The following is a 17,854-nucleotide window of genomic DNA, read 5'->3' as shown; positions in this document are numbered from 1 at the left end:
AAAAATGCAAGCCGAGCGTTGTGACGGGTCCGTTGTGCGCGATTCCACGAGCCCCCGAAAAAAGAATTACCGCCCCGTCATAAATGGCGATTGTACGCGGAGAGGAGAATAATTGCTCGACCGACCCGCGATGTAAGCGCGCAATCGCTTCGGGTCGCTTCGAATTTCCTGCACTCTCCAGCGCGGATCGATGCGAAAATGTCATTCCGTATATATAATGAATATTAAAACGACGTATATGCAACGGCGACGATGTTCGCGTCAAAGTAATTTCAAAAGCGTGTCTCGAGCACTTTCTAATTATCGTTTATCTGGAAATATCTCCATTGTTATCTGAAAATACTTGAGCGAACTAAACTAGTGCTCCTGAAACTCTTTAGTTACTATTGAAAAGTTTCGAGGATTTCAACGGGATGCAAATTGTACATCTTATTCAATTTTGAATATATCGATTTTGCACCGGGGTCGGAACAACTCTCGACATCTTCTGAAGTTTCACGAGAATCCGTGATGTTTTTTTTTTTTTTTTTTTTCGTTTCCGGTCAGCGTTCCGGTTAATTTTATAGATATATTTACTACAATTGATTCGATATGTTACATACGTAACGTCAACAAAGCTGTGTGTACACATCGACGACTATACACCGTACATACATGTTACAACTGCACGTGTGTACATAATAGCGACGTAGGCACGTCTCTAAACGCCGCAGTAACTAAAGTTTAAATCAATCGGGGTCGTGTCAAGGAGAGCGCAATCATGAGTTTACAGCTACTCGATGAAAGTAAATGGCGGAACAAGTCCCGTCCGGCATTGCTGAACGATCAAAGACACGAACTCGACTAACTATTGAATGCCCTTCGACCTGATTAATTCTCCATAGCACGTGCGCCAGCCAATTACTAAAGTGCCCTATATTTATCATTGTCCGCGTAGTTCGCCGTGAAATTATTCGCGCGTTGCGAAAAAAAAAACTTTCGGTGGAAAAAGATTTTCTCAAGTTTTCCTCAAAATTAACTCTATCTCTCTCGAAAAAATAAAAGTGCGTTCTACGTTAAATGATAAAAGTTTAAAAAGAAAGTAAGAGAGAGAGAGAGAGAGAGGAATGTGTCTTTATTAAAATGTACGTTCGTGTTGTACGCGAGGATATAGCCGAAAGATAAATGAGTCGTTAAATGGTCGCAGAAGAACAAATTTTCTTACTTCGCTGCGCTAAACGCGGAAGATAAAGCGGACTTAAAAATTAAGACTTCGCCGTTGAATTCACGACCTCGCGGTACCATCCGCGTAATGAATATATATGCAAGGGATGCGCGGCACACGAATATAACTAGACGACTCCGTTGTTGTTGTTGTTGTCGTCGTCGTCGTCGTCGTCGTCGTCGTCGTCGTCAGCGAGGCGTTTAACTGAAAAACTCAAAGCTTCCGCTAATCGTAAGTCATACTGACACGCGCGCACGCCTCGCGTGTTTATCGAGAGCGCGCGCGGGCTCTTGACTCGCGCGATACACAAGCGGGATATATACACACACGTTAGACTTCAACCAGATTTCGGTAGTAAATCTGAGTTTACGGAGGATTCAACGGTGCCCAGGGCTAGCGAGAAATTTATGTTCAGCCGTTCTCCGGATGCCGTGGTTATGCAGGTGGGATGCGCGCACGGTAACGCGCGCGCTCCCGACGCTTTTCTGCTCCCGGCGGCAGCAGCACCTCGCGCGCATCAGTCTTTGTAATACATGGCGAGCGATAGGAGATGCTCTTCCGCGTATCTCGATTACTCCCCGAGTACTTTCGCCCCATATATGGTCGATCGGCAATTCGGGACGTTACTCTCGCACGCGCGCGCGTATATGACATCGTCGAGATGAATTTACAACTCGCTAAGCACGATTTACGCAACTGTCGAACTTGGCGATATATATTCTCTTACGAGTTGTACGACGTGCCTCCGGAATGAGACATCAAAGTGCACTATGCGAAATGCCGCGGCGAAATGGCGCTGTGCGGCCCTTGTCGCCCACAATTATGTAACTTACGAGCGCTGTGTGTAGCGCGCACACAGTTGGTTGTTGTTGTTGTCATTATTATTATTATTATTATTATCATTATTATTATTATTACTCGTTGTGTGTAGTAATAAAACGGTCGCACAGGTATAATGGCCATTAAAGAGCAAATCCACGAAATATAACCTGCGCCATTCACACTTCTTTACCGTAATAGCGCGCGCGAAATCTCGGCGCGCCGTTTCCCCCGTCTAAGATAACAGGGCGCCGAGACCGTTTTGTCAGGATCCTCTTGACGTCGCGCGGGAACGTGAGATCGTTATTTCATTATGGTTAATTTGAGACTGAGTGCGCTCATGGGGAGGCCAACGAGATAACAGAGGGATTCCCGTCATTAGAGGGACGCATTTAGTGAAGATTAACGAGCTCCTCGCCTCGTGCTCTAGCATCATGCATCACACACGCCAAATATAATATTTATTTATATTTATTCTTCCCCTCCTTCTTTTCCTCAAAATTTATACATTCGTACGCAGAATTAGTGATGATGGAACGCTTTTTAAAATTTTTTAGTCTTGTAAAAATAATTCCTGCGTATGAAATTACGCATTAGAATAATGTTTTTTATACGCGACGAAATAAAATGTCGGCGTTAGGTTAGGTATATACAAAACGCATTCTAAAAATACATTGAAAGCTAAGTAATTCCATCGCGCTGCTTTCGACAGTTTTGCAGTTACCGCCTCGTATATACTACATTTTACATATACATATATATATATATATATATATCACTTTTCGCACACACGGTGTGACATGGTCGCAGAATTTAATGCGATTAGTAGTTAACTCCGGCATTCTGCGTCAAATACATTGAAAATGCTATCATCGCGCGATCTGCGAACAAAAAAGCTATCGTGTGCGAGAGCCATCAATCACAATCCAGAAATATCTACTTCGCGTATCCGCGTACACGCGTATCGCGACACGACGAGTAACACAATTTACTTTAAAAAAAAATAAAAACGATGCAATTACCGATGCAAAGTTGACTTCTTGGTGGAACTCATAATTCCCGGCGAGAATTATGCAAAAAAAAAAAAAGAATGAAGACTTCTGGTCGGATTATCGATCCACTTGCCCGTACCGTTGCTCTTCGCGCACCTGTAGGTAAATAGGTAATGGAGTTGTCGAGTGCAACGTAACATGCGCTCGCCCGAATTTAGTAATATGACCGCACTTATATCTAAGATTAAACTCGACACAATTTGTGTGTGTGTGTGTGCGTTAAATGCAGTTTAATCCGTGTGTATTTGTTTTCGACGCAAAGTGCCGTAATCAGTACCAAAAAGCAGAATAGCGTTGGGAAATTGAGAATCGGGAAAGTGAGAAAACTCGTAAGATTATAGAATGTAATGTTATAGGTGTACGAGAGCAAAACGCGCGACACGTTTATACGTTAGCGTCAATGTCGCATTCCATGATTGAACAAATCTCACCGGACACGAATAGGGGTTGCAACACGAATATTGGCTCGGAGGATTGGCTGATCAAGTCGTGTTCCTGCGCGGAATCTTGTTTGCCTCGCGTGGCTTTTATATTGAATCGCTTGCATTTCGCGCGCGAATCCCATCGTATTGCCTGGCTAAATTAGATTAGACAGCGTTCGAAACCCCGAGACACGATGCATTTTGTTTCGCGAGTTACCGGAGATGTCAGCTCTGTTTTCACTTTTTTTTTTTTTTTTGCTATCGCGCGCGACAGACCCGACTTCGTGGTTATTTATTTATTTTGTGTAAGATCGGAAACGAAATTTCACGCGACATCACACGAAACACCTCGGCTATTATTAACGTCTTTTCGTGCGGTTGAAACCCGAAACAAGTAAAAGTCACTTTAAACGAAGAAAGAAACGACGTTTAAAAGAAGTTGCAAACAAGTTTCCGAAAGTAAAGGCATCGATTTTTTCAACAACGAAACGACTTCTCTACAATAAAATACACTCCGCATTGATCGCGCGCGCGCGCGCGCGTCGTCTCGTGTAATTCAATGTTACTTAATAAGGATATCGCTGACGTATTCATGATTGTGTTCAGATTATATGTACGTACTATCCTTCGAACATTATCCCTTTACCATTGCCACGGTTCACAGAACTGGCGCAATTTCAATCTCGACCGGGAACGAGGCGTCGCGTGTATCTGAACTTCTTAATAGATTTACCCGGGGATATACGTCGCGCGCCGCAAACTTCATCTCGAACTTACGCGGCGTGTCGATCGACACTATTGTACGACTTTTAATTATACGTATAAACACGATCGCGAATAATGTCGCATTATACATTTCTTCAAGGGATACCTCGGAAACAATATTTATAGAACGTTTCGCTACGCGCGAAAAGAAGTGAAACGCGACTGAAGAAAAAAAAAACAACGAAAAGAAAGGGAAATCGCGCGGAGGGGCGCGACTCCGTAGATTTATGAGAGCCTAGTCGGTCTTCGCCGTTGGAGTCCGTGTGTACTTACGACCCTAAGATATTGCGGTCGTTTCCCTTTGGTCAGGCGAGTACGAAGAAGTCAGCGAGCGCTGCGTTCGTCCGAGCGCTCCTTTTTGTCCCCTGAACGATCGAGCCTCCTGTCTTCACCTCCTCCTTCTCTTCCTTTCCTCTTTCTCTCCGTCACCGTCCCCCCACTCCCATCAATTCATTGGATTTTTAGCGGCGGATGGTTATAACCGCCACTATCGCGTGAAATGTGCCCCCACCGAGTTAAAAATTGGCTTCTAATATGATATATGCCGGTCACCATATGGCCGAGAAAGTGCCGCAAAACGGACGATATTTTCAGTTTCTTCGAATGGCGCTTATTTCCACCTTTTCTGATCCTCTCTCTCACACACACACACATTCTCTCTCTTCCCCCCTTTTTCTCTCGTTCTCATTTTGCTCGCGCTTGTTCGCACTTTCTCTCTTCTATCGCCACTTCACCTTCCTTCCTCCTCGTCCCCCTTGTGCGATCTTTCTTTTTCCGTCGTTCTCTAACGTACTATTGGAAAGCGATAGTATTTTCGCGCCGGCGGTTCTCTTATGGCGCGGCGCGGCCATATTTCATGACCCTATCCCAGAGAGGCGAGAACACGGCGCGAGGGTAGCAGACAGGGATAACGGGCTGGGAATATGGGGGAATGCTTTTAATATGCAATTGTCGAGAGCGCGAGTTAAACCGAAGAGAGTAAAACCTCTTCGAAGATCGTGAACACACGCGCGTGTTCTCCAAGGTCGCGCCTTGGAGCGACGCTGTTCGCTCCCAGCACGTGAACGACGAACAGCTTTCGATGTAAAACCGTGCGCACTTTGGAAAAAGTGTGAGCACGGTGACGTTAGCATTTGACCAAATTCACTTTCTAGATAGCTACAAGAAATAGTTTTGTAAAATATTTTTAGTTAATTTCTGAGCGGAAAAGACAAATGGCGCTCGATAACGGAAAAGTCGATCAGTTAAATCTTGTAGCAACAGTTAGTTTGTTTGTAAAGCCAAGCGGAATCAGAGCATTGAAGCTATGCAACTTTAAATTCAGCAGAGTTCTTCGCGAACTAAGTAAGAAATTATACGAAGCGGAAAGAATCCTCGGTCTAGTACATATCCGAAAGCGAAGGAAAAGGGGGGGAGAGGAGGGACGCGTTTATCCCTTCTTCGTAGTTGCCGACGATCAGATTAAACGAGGCCGATTAATCGCATCTAATTGCACAACTCGAGACGAGCCATTAATTCCCGTTTGAAAGAGCGAGAATACCAATCACTAAGCAGATCCAGTCGTCATCTAGTAGAATTTTTTACTTCATTCTATTTTCTAATGTTTAACGCATAAAAGACACTCTATAGTGTAATTAGTACATATAATATAATATGTTGTATACCGATTTGATGTTCGACTTGACTCGACTCGACTCGATCAACCAACCAACCAATCGGCAACGCGCAAAGAAGCGACAATAGATGCGATACATTCGACTCAAAAACGCGCACTTTGCGGTACACATGGATTTTTTTATGAGGGACGATTCTACATTTATATAAACTCCTACAATATTATAGCTAATACATTTTAGAAAGTTATATATATAAATCTTATTCATCAATCAAATTTAAAGATAAGTTTTTCGTCATAAATCCTACAAAAGACAAAAATAAATTTATATTTGCAAGTTTAAAAAATAACATTCATACATTATGACACAGTCTCCTTTTTAAGTCGTAGCCGATATCGAGCGAAATAAAGTCGCAATGACGATGTGGCGGAACGGAGAATAGAATATGTAGACACAACGCAGTGGTTATAATTTATTTACGATGGCGCGAGTGATAAAAGTCTTAGGGAACGAGACCGAAATTGAGCCAGACATTGTTCTTTATTACGGCGTAGACTCAGCGGCATTTGAGTGGTTTGCATAATGCATTGCGGTTTGGCGCCAGAATAATTACAACTTTTATTTCTCTTCTTTTTCTCCCCTCCATTTCGCGCGAAATTATCAGTCACCGAAAGCGGTCTATCCGTTTAAATAGCATAAATCACGTAGAATTTAGCGCGGCTATTTACGTTTCTAGGTGCACCCATCATACGACACGACACGTACGTATAAATATTACATCGAGCGCGCCATTACCGCTTTAATTCATATCGTTCCCATTTAATTTTGACCATTCAAAATAATATCGCCTGAGTTTAGTCAATTACCACTACTACATCATTTAATAATACGGTATACGCATTGACATTAAACTATGTGACATCGAACTCTATGTGTCCCGCAGCTATTAATTGCAATTGACATCGGAGACAACAAACAAAAATAAAAAGGAAGCATAGAGTTGCGAACACGAATAGGATATAATTATATTCGCGGAAACACACACCAGATCGCAAATACATGTAAGCAAATACAAATAAGAGAGATGCGCAAAAACATGAATCTAAAAATCTCATTTTTTATCTCTGAATTTCGATATTTTAAGTGCGCGAGAAAATTGCAAATAAGTAATTTGAATTCAAAAGAAAGTGGAACGATTACCAGCATACATTAACATATCTTACCTCGAATTAAAATGTTTCAACCAGATACATCAACCGATCGCGTGTTAATATACATTATAACTCTTTGGCATTTTGCATTTATTTAAAATATAATCAGCAGCCGAAAGAGATTTACGTCTACTGTCGAATCGAGATTACACGATTGCGATAAACCTTCCGTAACATAATTTCTGACGATAACGCTCTTAAAGTGATCTAAAACTTGGCGCGGATTCAGAAATATCGTGCGCGCTCTCGCACGAGCCGGAAATGATCTCATCGTAAAGATTGCACGAGAGCGGCACGCAAAGTCCTCCGTGTGAAGTGACTTCGTCAGGTCGATTCAACTCTAGACGATGAGCGACGTCGAGGAGAGGAGCGAACAAAACTAGACGCGCGAGAGAGCGAGTTCGCCAATCTTTTCTATCCTGACGAGAGAAAGAGGATCAAAGCCGTATAATAGGATTTTTTGACGTACGAGAGACTATTCGGTTCTGCACGGGCCGGCACGGGCCTAAAGGGAAAAAAATCACGCTTATTGCTGAATCCGCGAAAACTCGGCTTGCGCGCATCGCCGCGTACAAAAATAATGTGACATGAGCTCTGGTAACGTCAGCTTGCCTCCACTCCGCTTCATATTTCAGTCTGCCTTTGGCTCGTTTGTATATGTACGTGTACGTGTCGCATCCGTCTTTCTCATTTTGCTTCTCTTTACGCGTTGCTGGCTTTCTTCGCTTCAATAAGTGCGCGCGCGTATACACAGCGACGGAAAAGCGCTTTGTTCTCGATCTATGTATTACGAAACCCCGAGATATTAAAGGAAAGTTACGCACTTTGAAACAAAAGTGAAAATAATATCCGTAATTAAGTATTGACAGCGCGTGCAACAGGCGCTCGCGTACCGTGTAATTAATCAATTAAAAAAACAAAAAAAAAACAACGTTCGTGCGAAAACAGTATTTAACAAAACTATATAAGCGAAAACTTAATTCTGTCTGATAAAAAAACCGAATTTTAACAATCGTGTCGAAATGTATACAGAAAATTGTTTTAGAATATTTGATTTCTTTAACGAGTTTGTTAATGAAAGGAAAAACCGACATATCGATCAAAATTTAATTAAACGAAATGTATTGTATATCTGTTAAAATGTGTACACGGCTTTGTACATACTTGCAGACGAAACATATTACGTATTTCCATTTTAATTCTCGGTTACATTTGAATGAAAATAAATTTCATTTTGTTTTAGCGATATAAATATGATAATATCTAATTATTACAATATATGAAACCGCATTTTATTCATCATTTTCTACGAGATTTTTAAAGAAATCTCGTACAGCAAATTAGTTTATTTGGCAGCTCAATTTTTATCGACGTCAAAATATTGACACAAATTGTTCGATTATTGATTAATGTCGTTATTTATCAACAAATAAAAGCAACTTACAGACGGAAAACGTTTAATTCAGTTTATCGCAATAATGCTATTTCGATTTTCCCGTTGATTATACGTGCGTGAAAATTTCCACACAAGTGAATCGGTTCTTGATCACGAGATAGCGGTGCATGCGGATATAAAAAATTTCATATTTGATTATGATATCTAAGTCAAATTTTGATACGGTTTGCTACACGGCAAAAAGAAGAAAAAAAAGAAGTAAGTGGAAGTTGAAAAGTGGAATGAGATGCTCACACGCTTGCCTACACATCGTCGTACAAGATCCGAACCGAAGTCTCCCACAGGGCTACGCGGGAGACACTTTCGAGATTACATTCCCTCCTGTCCGAAGCGAATTGATCCGAAAACCATAAGGCATCTCCTGTTCCGTTGCATTATTTTCGCCGCGCATCCAATCGCGAACAGGGACCGATGAAAAATCGCTTTATCCAATTTTAAAACTTTGATTCTGCGCGTCCCGAACGTAACAATCTTCAAAATATTTGAGTGAGTACCGGTCGCGAGATGTTTTTAACTGTGATGAAACACAGAACGCGTATTTCGTTTTTGCACGACAAACGAGATACAACGCTACGGTTTTGATACGAAAAAACTTTTTATCACTCGATATTTAATTTTAGCACATAAAGATACACTTCGAAACAGTTCGATTTTTCATTTTTGCTTGTTATTTTTTTTTGTTTTTTTTGATACAATTTTAACCATCATAATTTATCTCTTACGAGATGCGAAAACGCTTCGCACAAACAAGAGGCAATATCAGGAATAAACGAGAAATAGTGAGGCGCGCTCGATCGCTAATTCCATTGGTGCGAATTATTAAGCCGGATAGAACATCAATTTTGATATTCGGACCCGTCAGGAGTGTTCCGAACATGTTCGTACGACCGGTAATGGCCGCTCAGGGGTGGAGAATAGGAGACTGTATCTAACTTCTGCGAGTCGATAATGTCCCATAATTAGTAACTCCCGAAATGTCAACGTGAGGGTGGGACATACACGTAGTCAGACAGCTATCGAGGGGTCGTCCGTATATCGAGAAGAGGCAATCATTGTCACAAATCGCGGACCGGTTGAGTTATTTATTATTATCGCTCGCTCGTTCACCCCGACGTGCGTTAACAATAGAACAACTGTAATAAGCGTCACTAACTCTCTTAATGATCCACCGGTTCGATACACGGCTCTAAAGTAAATTCGTCATATCGCACACAGATACGATTATATATATCCGACGATTCGCAATAGACGCTTCGGATTAGACGCTGTTAAATCCCTTCTCTACGATCGATTTCCCTCCAGCTCAGCATCCCTTCGCTACGCCCCATCTGGGATTCCAAGGAGGGAGCGGAAAAAATAAATGGTACACTGATAGCTGATTGATTGTTCTCCGTCCGCTTCGTGAATTGCTGACCCTCTCGCTTTATTTCCGACTCTCTCGTTTTTTTTTTTTTTTTTAATCGCCAGTCATTTTCTCGCCGACTGCATCGATATGTATGCGCGTAACCGCGCGTTCGCCCGCAGCGGCGATCCTCAGTTGAAATATATACAGCCTCGGCTGAATGCCCCGGATTTGCAAAATCGCGTGGGCGTAAATAACCGCGAAATGAAACGCAGAAACCTGTTTGTCGCAATTCTACGCCAGGATCGATGCACACACCTTTGTTTTGTATGACGCGTCGCTCGGAAAAATGAAACATTAACTTTTAAAGCAATTTTCGCGCATGCACTGTGTGAATTTGTTTTCGTGTTTATTAAGATTCTATCTCGGCAAAGAAAAAATTTAATACAAACCTTCCTTGTCCGCGACGAATTCGAGAAAAAACTGGTTGCGATATTTTAAATCTCAGAATTGTGGAAGATTGCAATTATTTAGGAAACACAAAACGCAATATTCGTAATAAGAGATTTAAAAAAAAGGATTATGTTTAATCAATATCAGTTAATTATATGTGATGAAAAGTTAATATAACGCAGACTTCAAAGTGAAACGCTGGAATTATCTTCTCTCTATTTCCTGCCAATATAATGAATTATTGTTATTTAATGAGATCAATATATATAGTACATATACATATAATCCCTTTCAAACGTTCAGCAGAGATGCGCTAATAATTTTTTATTCAGTACATTATTCATTGTCCATTGTTCTTATGATTAAAAGCAAATGTATTTGAAATTAATATATTAATTTACAATCTTTCGAAAAAAAAATTCAAGAGAAAGTTTCCACGTGAGTGTTTATATATACATATATATGTATGTACATATATATATGTAATATTATTTTTCCAGCCAGCTAAAAAAACAAATATTATTTTCCACGGTAAAACATCAAATATCACACACACACACACACACACACACACACACATTTAATACAAAACATTGTTATAATTAATTTATGATGTTTCAATAAAAGCAAAATTAATAACATCATTGAAAGGCGATTAATGACTGCCATATATATTTTATATAGAAATTTATATATTATGTGGTTTTATATATTTATATTCTCATATATTAATTTAATTATTAGTTGATTAAAATTAAATATGTACACCTAATAACGAGTATTAATCTTTATTAATTAAATAGAAATAGAGTATGTAAAAAAATTTATTAACTATTCTTGATACTTATAACTTCATAGAGATGTGCGGCTATATATGTAAAATATGTATGCATTACTAAAGTAATAAATTTATTTAGCATCTACATAAATAAATTTATTTAGCATCTACATAGTGTGTGTTCATTCCGTTTTCAATACGCTTACATCAAATTTCTTTTGCTCTGTATAAAATTGATAATCCATAAATATAATAATTAATTTAAAAAATAAATATGTATGTGTGCGTGTGTATCGCAATATTCAAATAATATACTTTACGTACCTTTGTGAAAACCTTTCTTTCTTCTTCTCTTCTTTTCTCATGGAACATTAATTAAACGTATATAAATATTCGGTTTGTGGTGAGAGAGGCATTGCGAGGATGTTTATTAAAAACCAATGCGGTATATAATAGCAGTCGTATGCTCGATTTATTAAGATATACAGGCCGACAGTTCCACTATCTATACCTAATTATCGACTCGCGTATCACTCTAAGACGACGGCACGCGATACATAAAAATCGTTTGACATAGTGAAATCGTCGGACATGATACATTAATAACATTGTCATAACTTAATTTGAGATATAGCTACGATCGCTGCAGCTTCATTTGGTATTCTACTGAACGACGTCATCGTACGAATATATATACTGCGTGTCATATATATATATATCTCTCTCTCTCACACACACACATATACGCGCACATATTCTCTCTATCTCTCTATCTCTCTCTCTCTCTCTCTCATACTCAAACAATATATAATATTCACAACATTCGCCTCTCCTATACTCGATTTAACAAGCGCAGCCTCGAGTCATTCTCCGTAAAGACGACGATCCAGACTGATCACAGCACAACATATCTACAATATTTATTTATTTACAGAATTAACAGGGAAAAGGCGCGTGTACAACATTTCACATATCCGCGTCGCCTGAGATCGAACGGTGATGGCAATTCATACGATCAGGTACAACGTAAGAGGAGATTCAAAGAGAGCGGTTTTTAAAGCGTCGCATAGCACCTCCCTTGCACACAGCGTGTCCGTGTCAAGCGCGAACTCGCGTCACGCGATGAGCGAAACGAGAAGTGAAAAAGAAAAACACGAAAAAAGAGAAAAAAGAAACGAGAATACCAGGGATCTGCGCGAGCACGAATGCACGAGCTTTTCGGAGATGCCAATTAATTTTTGTTCTTTTTTTTTTTTTTTTTGTTTTCAAAACAACGATTCGATACACACGCCGTCTTCATTATTAACAAGCGCGCTACACGCACGTCCGAATTAATTGTTTCTAAATTTTGGCCGTGCGATATAACCGCGATAGAAATTTCTACACTCGAGTCTATATCGAAAACGTCACGATCGCGCAAAAAGAAGCCACGAAGCGTCACCGTCGTCGATGATTCGAGGCTACTTGATGTCTAGCGTCAATTCTTTCCCCAGTACATACACTCGGGCACAATCTTACAAATGTGTAGGTTTTCTTCAACAAATCCGAGTTCTTCTGTTTAATAATTCGCACGGAGCGCATGTACAATTACGCGCTCGGATTATATACGCGTGCACGCCTTACCAATCGAGCAGCTAATTACCGAGCAATGCGTCTCGACACAACTACGATCCGCGTACGTATGTGTGTATATATATATCTATATATATATATATTCGTTTATTTATTTATACTTTTTTGTTTATCGTTTTTTTTTTTTTTACGAGAGTACGTATATATGTATATTTACTGAATGCGCAGTTTCCGCGCGCGTGTCTTCCTCGTGATGTACACATTCGAACCGAACGACGAGAAAACGATGTAAAATCTTCGATTTTTGCTGACGAGAAAAAAACAATTACTAATCATCCGATAATCATGCAAATGCGCTTTTAGCGAATTAGAGCAAAAAACTTTCAACGTATTGTTTCGCGCGGTACATTTATCGAAATCCGATGGTTTTGAGTGAAAAATATATCGGCGCACGGAGGAATAGTTTATGGATGACTAGCGCTCGGAAAAGAACGTTACATCAATAGACCATCCAATCATAAATCGTGATATTTTTGGAATCCGCATTTGCGTTACGGCGGAAAATGTATATATATATATATATATGTATGAAAATCCATACCTGAACAATTTCGTTGAATCCGACAGCGTAGTCTGAAAGATTCACCGTCTGAATGTCGCGATTGTGCGATTTAACACTCCGCTTCGATTAGTAGAAAAGAAAAGATTGTCTTTTCTCGAGGTGTCCGGAAAATTTCCCAAGGGAAGAAACGGAAGATGTGCGTGTTCTCTCGCGACAAATATATTCCGAAATCTCTTCTTTCCCTCTCCGAAAAGTGATCGACGAAGTGTGATCACCCGGGATAAAGGTATCGGTAAATAACAAGTTTCTCTCGATGCGTGAGCGTCTCTTGTTTGAACGTTTAGAGGGAGCTTATCGCGGAAAGCTCGTCTATCACGGAGCAACCAAGAGCGTTTCACGGGACGACACACGGGCGTTGATCAGTCGAGAAAAGCCTAGACGTAGCTCCGTACTCACCGCGTACTTACACGATCCATATAGATCCATATATATATTTATAATATATATATAATATATATATATATTCATATATCATACATATAATATCTCTTTGCTCTCTGTATAAGTTTATACTTTAGTACGAAAATAATTTCAAGCGCGGCCCTCCCGCATTCGTCGCACTCGTCCGTCACTTGCCACGGTTAAGCACGCGCGAACCGGCCGCTTCTCCGGCTCGGTCACCGAACCAATAAACACTAGAACTGGAAGCCCCGTTCCCGCGACATGAGAATCACCTTCTGATGGCCGGCAGCAGCAGCGACAGGAGGCTCAGCGTGAGATGAAGGACGAGCTGCGCCCGATGAGACGTGCCCGGACTCGAGGTGTCCGGCAGCTCACCCGGCGGCCTCATCGACGGGCCATAGCCTGTAAGCAGATAAAACTACTACGCTGCGGTTGTTCCAAAAACTGACTGGAACAATTGCACGATGTTGCAAAAGAAAAAGTGGGAAAAAGTAGACTTGCATACTTTGTAATTTCGAAAAAACATTTTTCTTAGACAACACTCTTCAAAGTGTCTGTAGAATTTTACATGCATAATGATATTTAAATTACAATGTGTGAAGATTTAATACATATATTTGAAATATTTATATTTTATTTTGAAAATTTATTGTACGTTACTGAAATATAATTCACTGTTCTCGAATAATATGTGCGAGAGGATAAAAATTTAACAAAGATAAGCAAAAATAAAACTAACCAAAATCTCTACTTATATACGATGTTCTTTGTCACGACAAAAGAATGTGTCTCTGTAAAAATTATGAAATAATTATAACATCTGGGAACAGAAAAAAGGCCTTTAATGAAAACGTTCGTTTGAACTTAGTTGGCGTAATTGCCTTTATTTGTATACGTCATGAATTTCATTTGTCGGTCATGAGCAAAAAGCTGCTTTTGCTACGTACAAGTATGCTGCGTAAAAAGCGGAGGACACCTAAAAATTTTAACAATTTTTATTAAAAATGTAATTATTTTTTATCAATAAATTATAATTATAAATAATGAATAAAATGTTATTCACATTTCGCGTAAATACTCTGCATCCGTTAATTGCGATATTACATATTCTATATAAAAAAAAGTGCAATGTTACATGTAATAAAAAAAAGGAAGACGAGTAACGGCTAAGAAAAGGAGTCAGATTGTTTATTGGTTGGAAGCTAATATTCTTTCGATTAATTGGCCGCACGACAACCGCCAGAATATCGTCCGCACTTTGTATTACCGACCGCGAACACCACACCGCCGTCGACGCCACACCGACACCGGTTTTCGGACGAGAACTTCTTGGCCGTATTTTCACGTATATCGCCCTGCGCCACCGCCGTTTGCCAGCTGCGCGACGTCCGGAACAAACGGTCGGTGGCGCTTGAGCATATACGCGAAAATCGTCAAGCTCGGCGGCTCATTTCCTCGGTGGCCTCATTCTCGACGCACGCTTGTATATACGCACGTGCAGTATAACGAGCGGATACGGAAGATAAATACGAGGAGTTGTTGCGGATAATGCGAAACGAGGGGAGAGGGAGAGAGAGAGAAAGAGAGAGAGAGAGAGAGAGAGAGTAGAGAAACGGGATTGGGAGTTGGACGGGCGCGCGTCCCGCACGTCCGGGAATTAAATTCGGGCGAACTCTCGGTTCTACCGGAATTTCTACGCTGTATGTTCAACTCGCGTAAATCCCTTTTTAACGAGATAAAACCCTTGGCGATGAGGAGACGGCGGGTCCCGAGAAAACGCGCGCGCAGGAAGGGTAAATTCATTTGAGATTAAATACATCCGACGTCTGTTAAATCGCCTCTTATCAGCCGTTACCGTCAAAGAAACGCCGGATGAAATGTTAGTGGATTAATTGCGGCACAGCGGCAATTCGCAGATGTGTCTTGTGAGCTTTTTCATTTGTTATGGTGGCGAGAAGAGCGATGAGACGCCGAGCGAGAACAGAGAGATACGTAACCGGCAGGGGCTTGCTTCGCGAAGCGCGTCATGATATATATCGAGCTCCCGCAGCTTAGAAGCACTTAAATTCCTTAAACCTTAATAAGGTTGTTTAAGCAAACTCCTACGCTCCAATGCGCAAGAAAAACATTTTCAACGAAAGTTACGCCAAGATGATTACACCCTTTGTTGCACTCCCTTGTCTTGTAATTGTTTAATAATGCAAAGAAAAATATAACAATAAGAAAAATGGCAAAACTTTTGAAAACAGCTTAAAGCGAGAAAGAAAATTAAAAGACTTGAGGAAACAGATCGGCCAATGTGAGCCTAAACACAGTTGACGGCGCGTAAAATTTTTTTGTAAATTATTTTTATTCAAAAACGTTACATTACGTTTCGATCTCCGGGTGGGATCATCTTCAGAAATGATATACAAAAAAAAAAACACAATTAAATAAGAAACGACATTTGACTCGCTAGATGTATGTACGTCAACAAACGTATATGACATGAGAGACAATTAAAATAGAACGTGTTGTTTCTCTCACTGTTGTGACGGGAAGAAAGAAAATTAATCTGCGAACAAAAAAGTGAATAATAAAATTATTAATCAAAGAGAAAAATATATGCATTACAATCTAGACAGAAGGAGAATTGTCGATAAATTTTGTATAAAATATATATATATATTTGCTACGTGAATTATAAAAGCGTTAGCAATTTCGGAAAAAGCTCCATTTTAACCGATTAAAATCGTATTTACTGACGATAACTTTTATCGATTGTCCGAACTTGATAAATGAATTGAACCCGAATCAACATCGCCACCTGTGGCGCTAATGTATAGTCTCAGCAATGTTATAGAAAGAAATATATCAATGACGGTAGACCATACATCAGAATGTACGATTATTGCCGCGATAAAACTTCATGACCTCGATTTACCTTAATGACTTCCATCCACGGCATTACCGAATAATTTAGAATCTGGCGCCTTCTAACAAATTACACTTATTAACACCGCTGCTATCTGGATTGAGCAAAACTAGTTTGATTAATCTTGCTTTCAAATTGTTTCAACTAAAATTCCGGGATTATATTCTTTTTCGAATTGCCGAAATGCGCAGTAATAATACCGTCTTCTTGAGATGCTTAAAAAAAATTTTTAGAGTTTGATGTCAAATATATTTCCCGAAGAGACGCGTTTCTCTGATAGTAGTCGTTTAGAACGATATTAACGAAATTTGTTCTCTCCAAAAAGCCGTAACGTAACGACTCGAGAAAATATCCTTTTTTTTGTTTGGTTTTTTTTGTCCACGAACTGCAAGATAGTTGTCCCGAATGCGGGGCGTTCCTCGAGAGTAGTTCATCGTACCCCCTTGGCTCGCCCGCCAGAAACGGACGTCGAAACCGCACGTCCGTTCGGAAAAAGTTATTCCCACCTACCAGTAAAATCCACTGTACGTGACTTTCCGCATGGTCGGCGACAGACGAGCCATTTTCCAACACTTTAACAACATCTTTACCTCCGCGCGTCTCTCCCGGTTCGTACATTTTGTTACCGTTGATTATGTTTCGGCGGCTTGGAAATTGCGCGAAAGTATTCGAACAACTTTAGATTAGTTACAATTCGATTTCGAGAAATCACTCGCTCTAATAATTTGAACAATTCCCGAAGATTTGTTCTAATTTTTCCGATTCTTATCAAACGAATTCGTACGACAAAATCTGCTAAAACAACGATTGATAAAATTCAATTTTGTTTGAGAAATAAAAAATGTATAATAATCGCGTAGATAAAAACTTGCTCTCTATAGATATGTTTAATACAAAGAGAAAAGAAATAATCTCCGTTAATGCTTTACAAATTCATTCAATTAGCTCTAATTGCACGTAGAGAATACGGAAAGTCGGAAGAAACGAATTGTAATTCAATATGTAGATAAAATTCGCCGTTCAAATTCATTAAAGTGGACATTTATCAATCCTTTTGGACGTGAGTATTAGTCGTAATCGGGCGGAGTACTACATTACTAGAACTAGTATTAGTCGACGAGTACATAAATCGCAATTGTGAGCGCGGAGATACGGTCGAAGTCGATCGATTTTCGGAGAGGAAAAGGCGGCGCACGAAGAGCGAGAAAGAAAATAACGGGAGGAGT

The 17,854-nt window shown here is 40.1% G+C and overlaps 1 protein-coding gene across 5 annotated transcripts in view; it reads right to left on the bottom strand.

Moving 5' to 3' along the window:
• Positions 1-12,859: 12,859 nt before the first annotated feature.
• LOC109852188 (neurotrimin) overlaps positions 12,860-17,854 on the bottom strand; it is a 163,002-nt gene continuing 158,007 nt past the window's right edge. For 3 of the 5 annotated variants that reach the window (XM_020423112.1, XM_020423111.1, XM_020423113.1), the window contains exon 11: positions 12,860-14,116. In XM_020423112.1, the coding sequence (XP_020278701.1) occupies positions 13,983-14,116 (134 nt within the window). In that variant the 3' untranslated portion in view covers positions 12,860-13,982. Of the gene's footprint in view, positions 14,117-14,542; positions 14,691-16,033; positions 16,269-17,854 lie in introns of those variants that run through there. The other 2 variants (XM_020423114.1, XM_020423115.1) reach the window with 2 other exon arrangements.

The sequence above is a fragment of the Pseudomyrmex gracilis genome, unplaced genomic scaffold (genome assembly GCF_002006095.1).
Source record: "Pseudomyrmex gracilis isolate BER0280 unplaced genomic scaffold, ASM200609v1 scaffold_25, whole genome shotgun sequence".
NCBI lineage: Eukaryota > Metazoa > Arthropoda > Insecta > Hymenoptera > Formicidae > Pseudomyrmex > Pseudomyrmex gracilis.
Note: the sequence above shows the minus strand (reverse complement) of the source record. Positions and strands in the feature narration are given on the sequence as shown.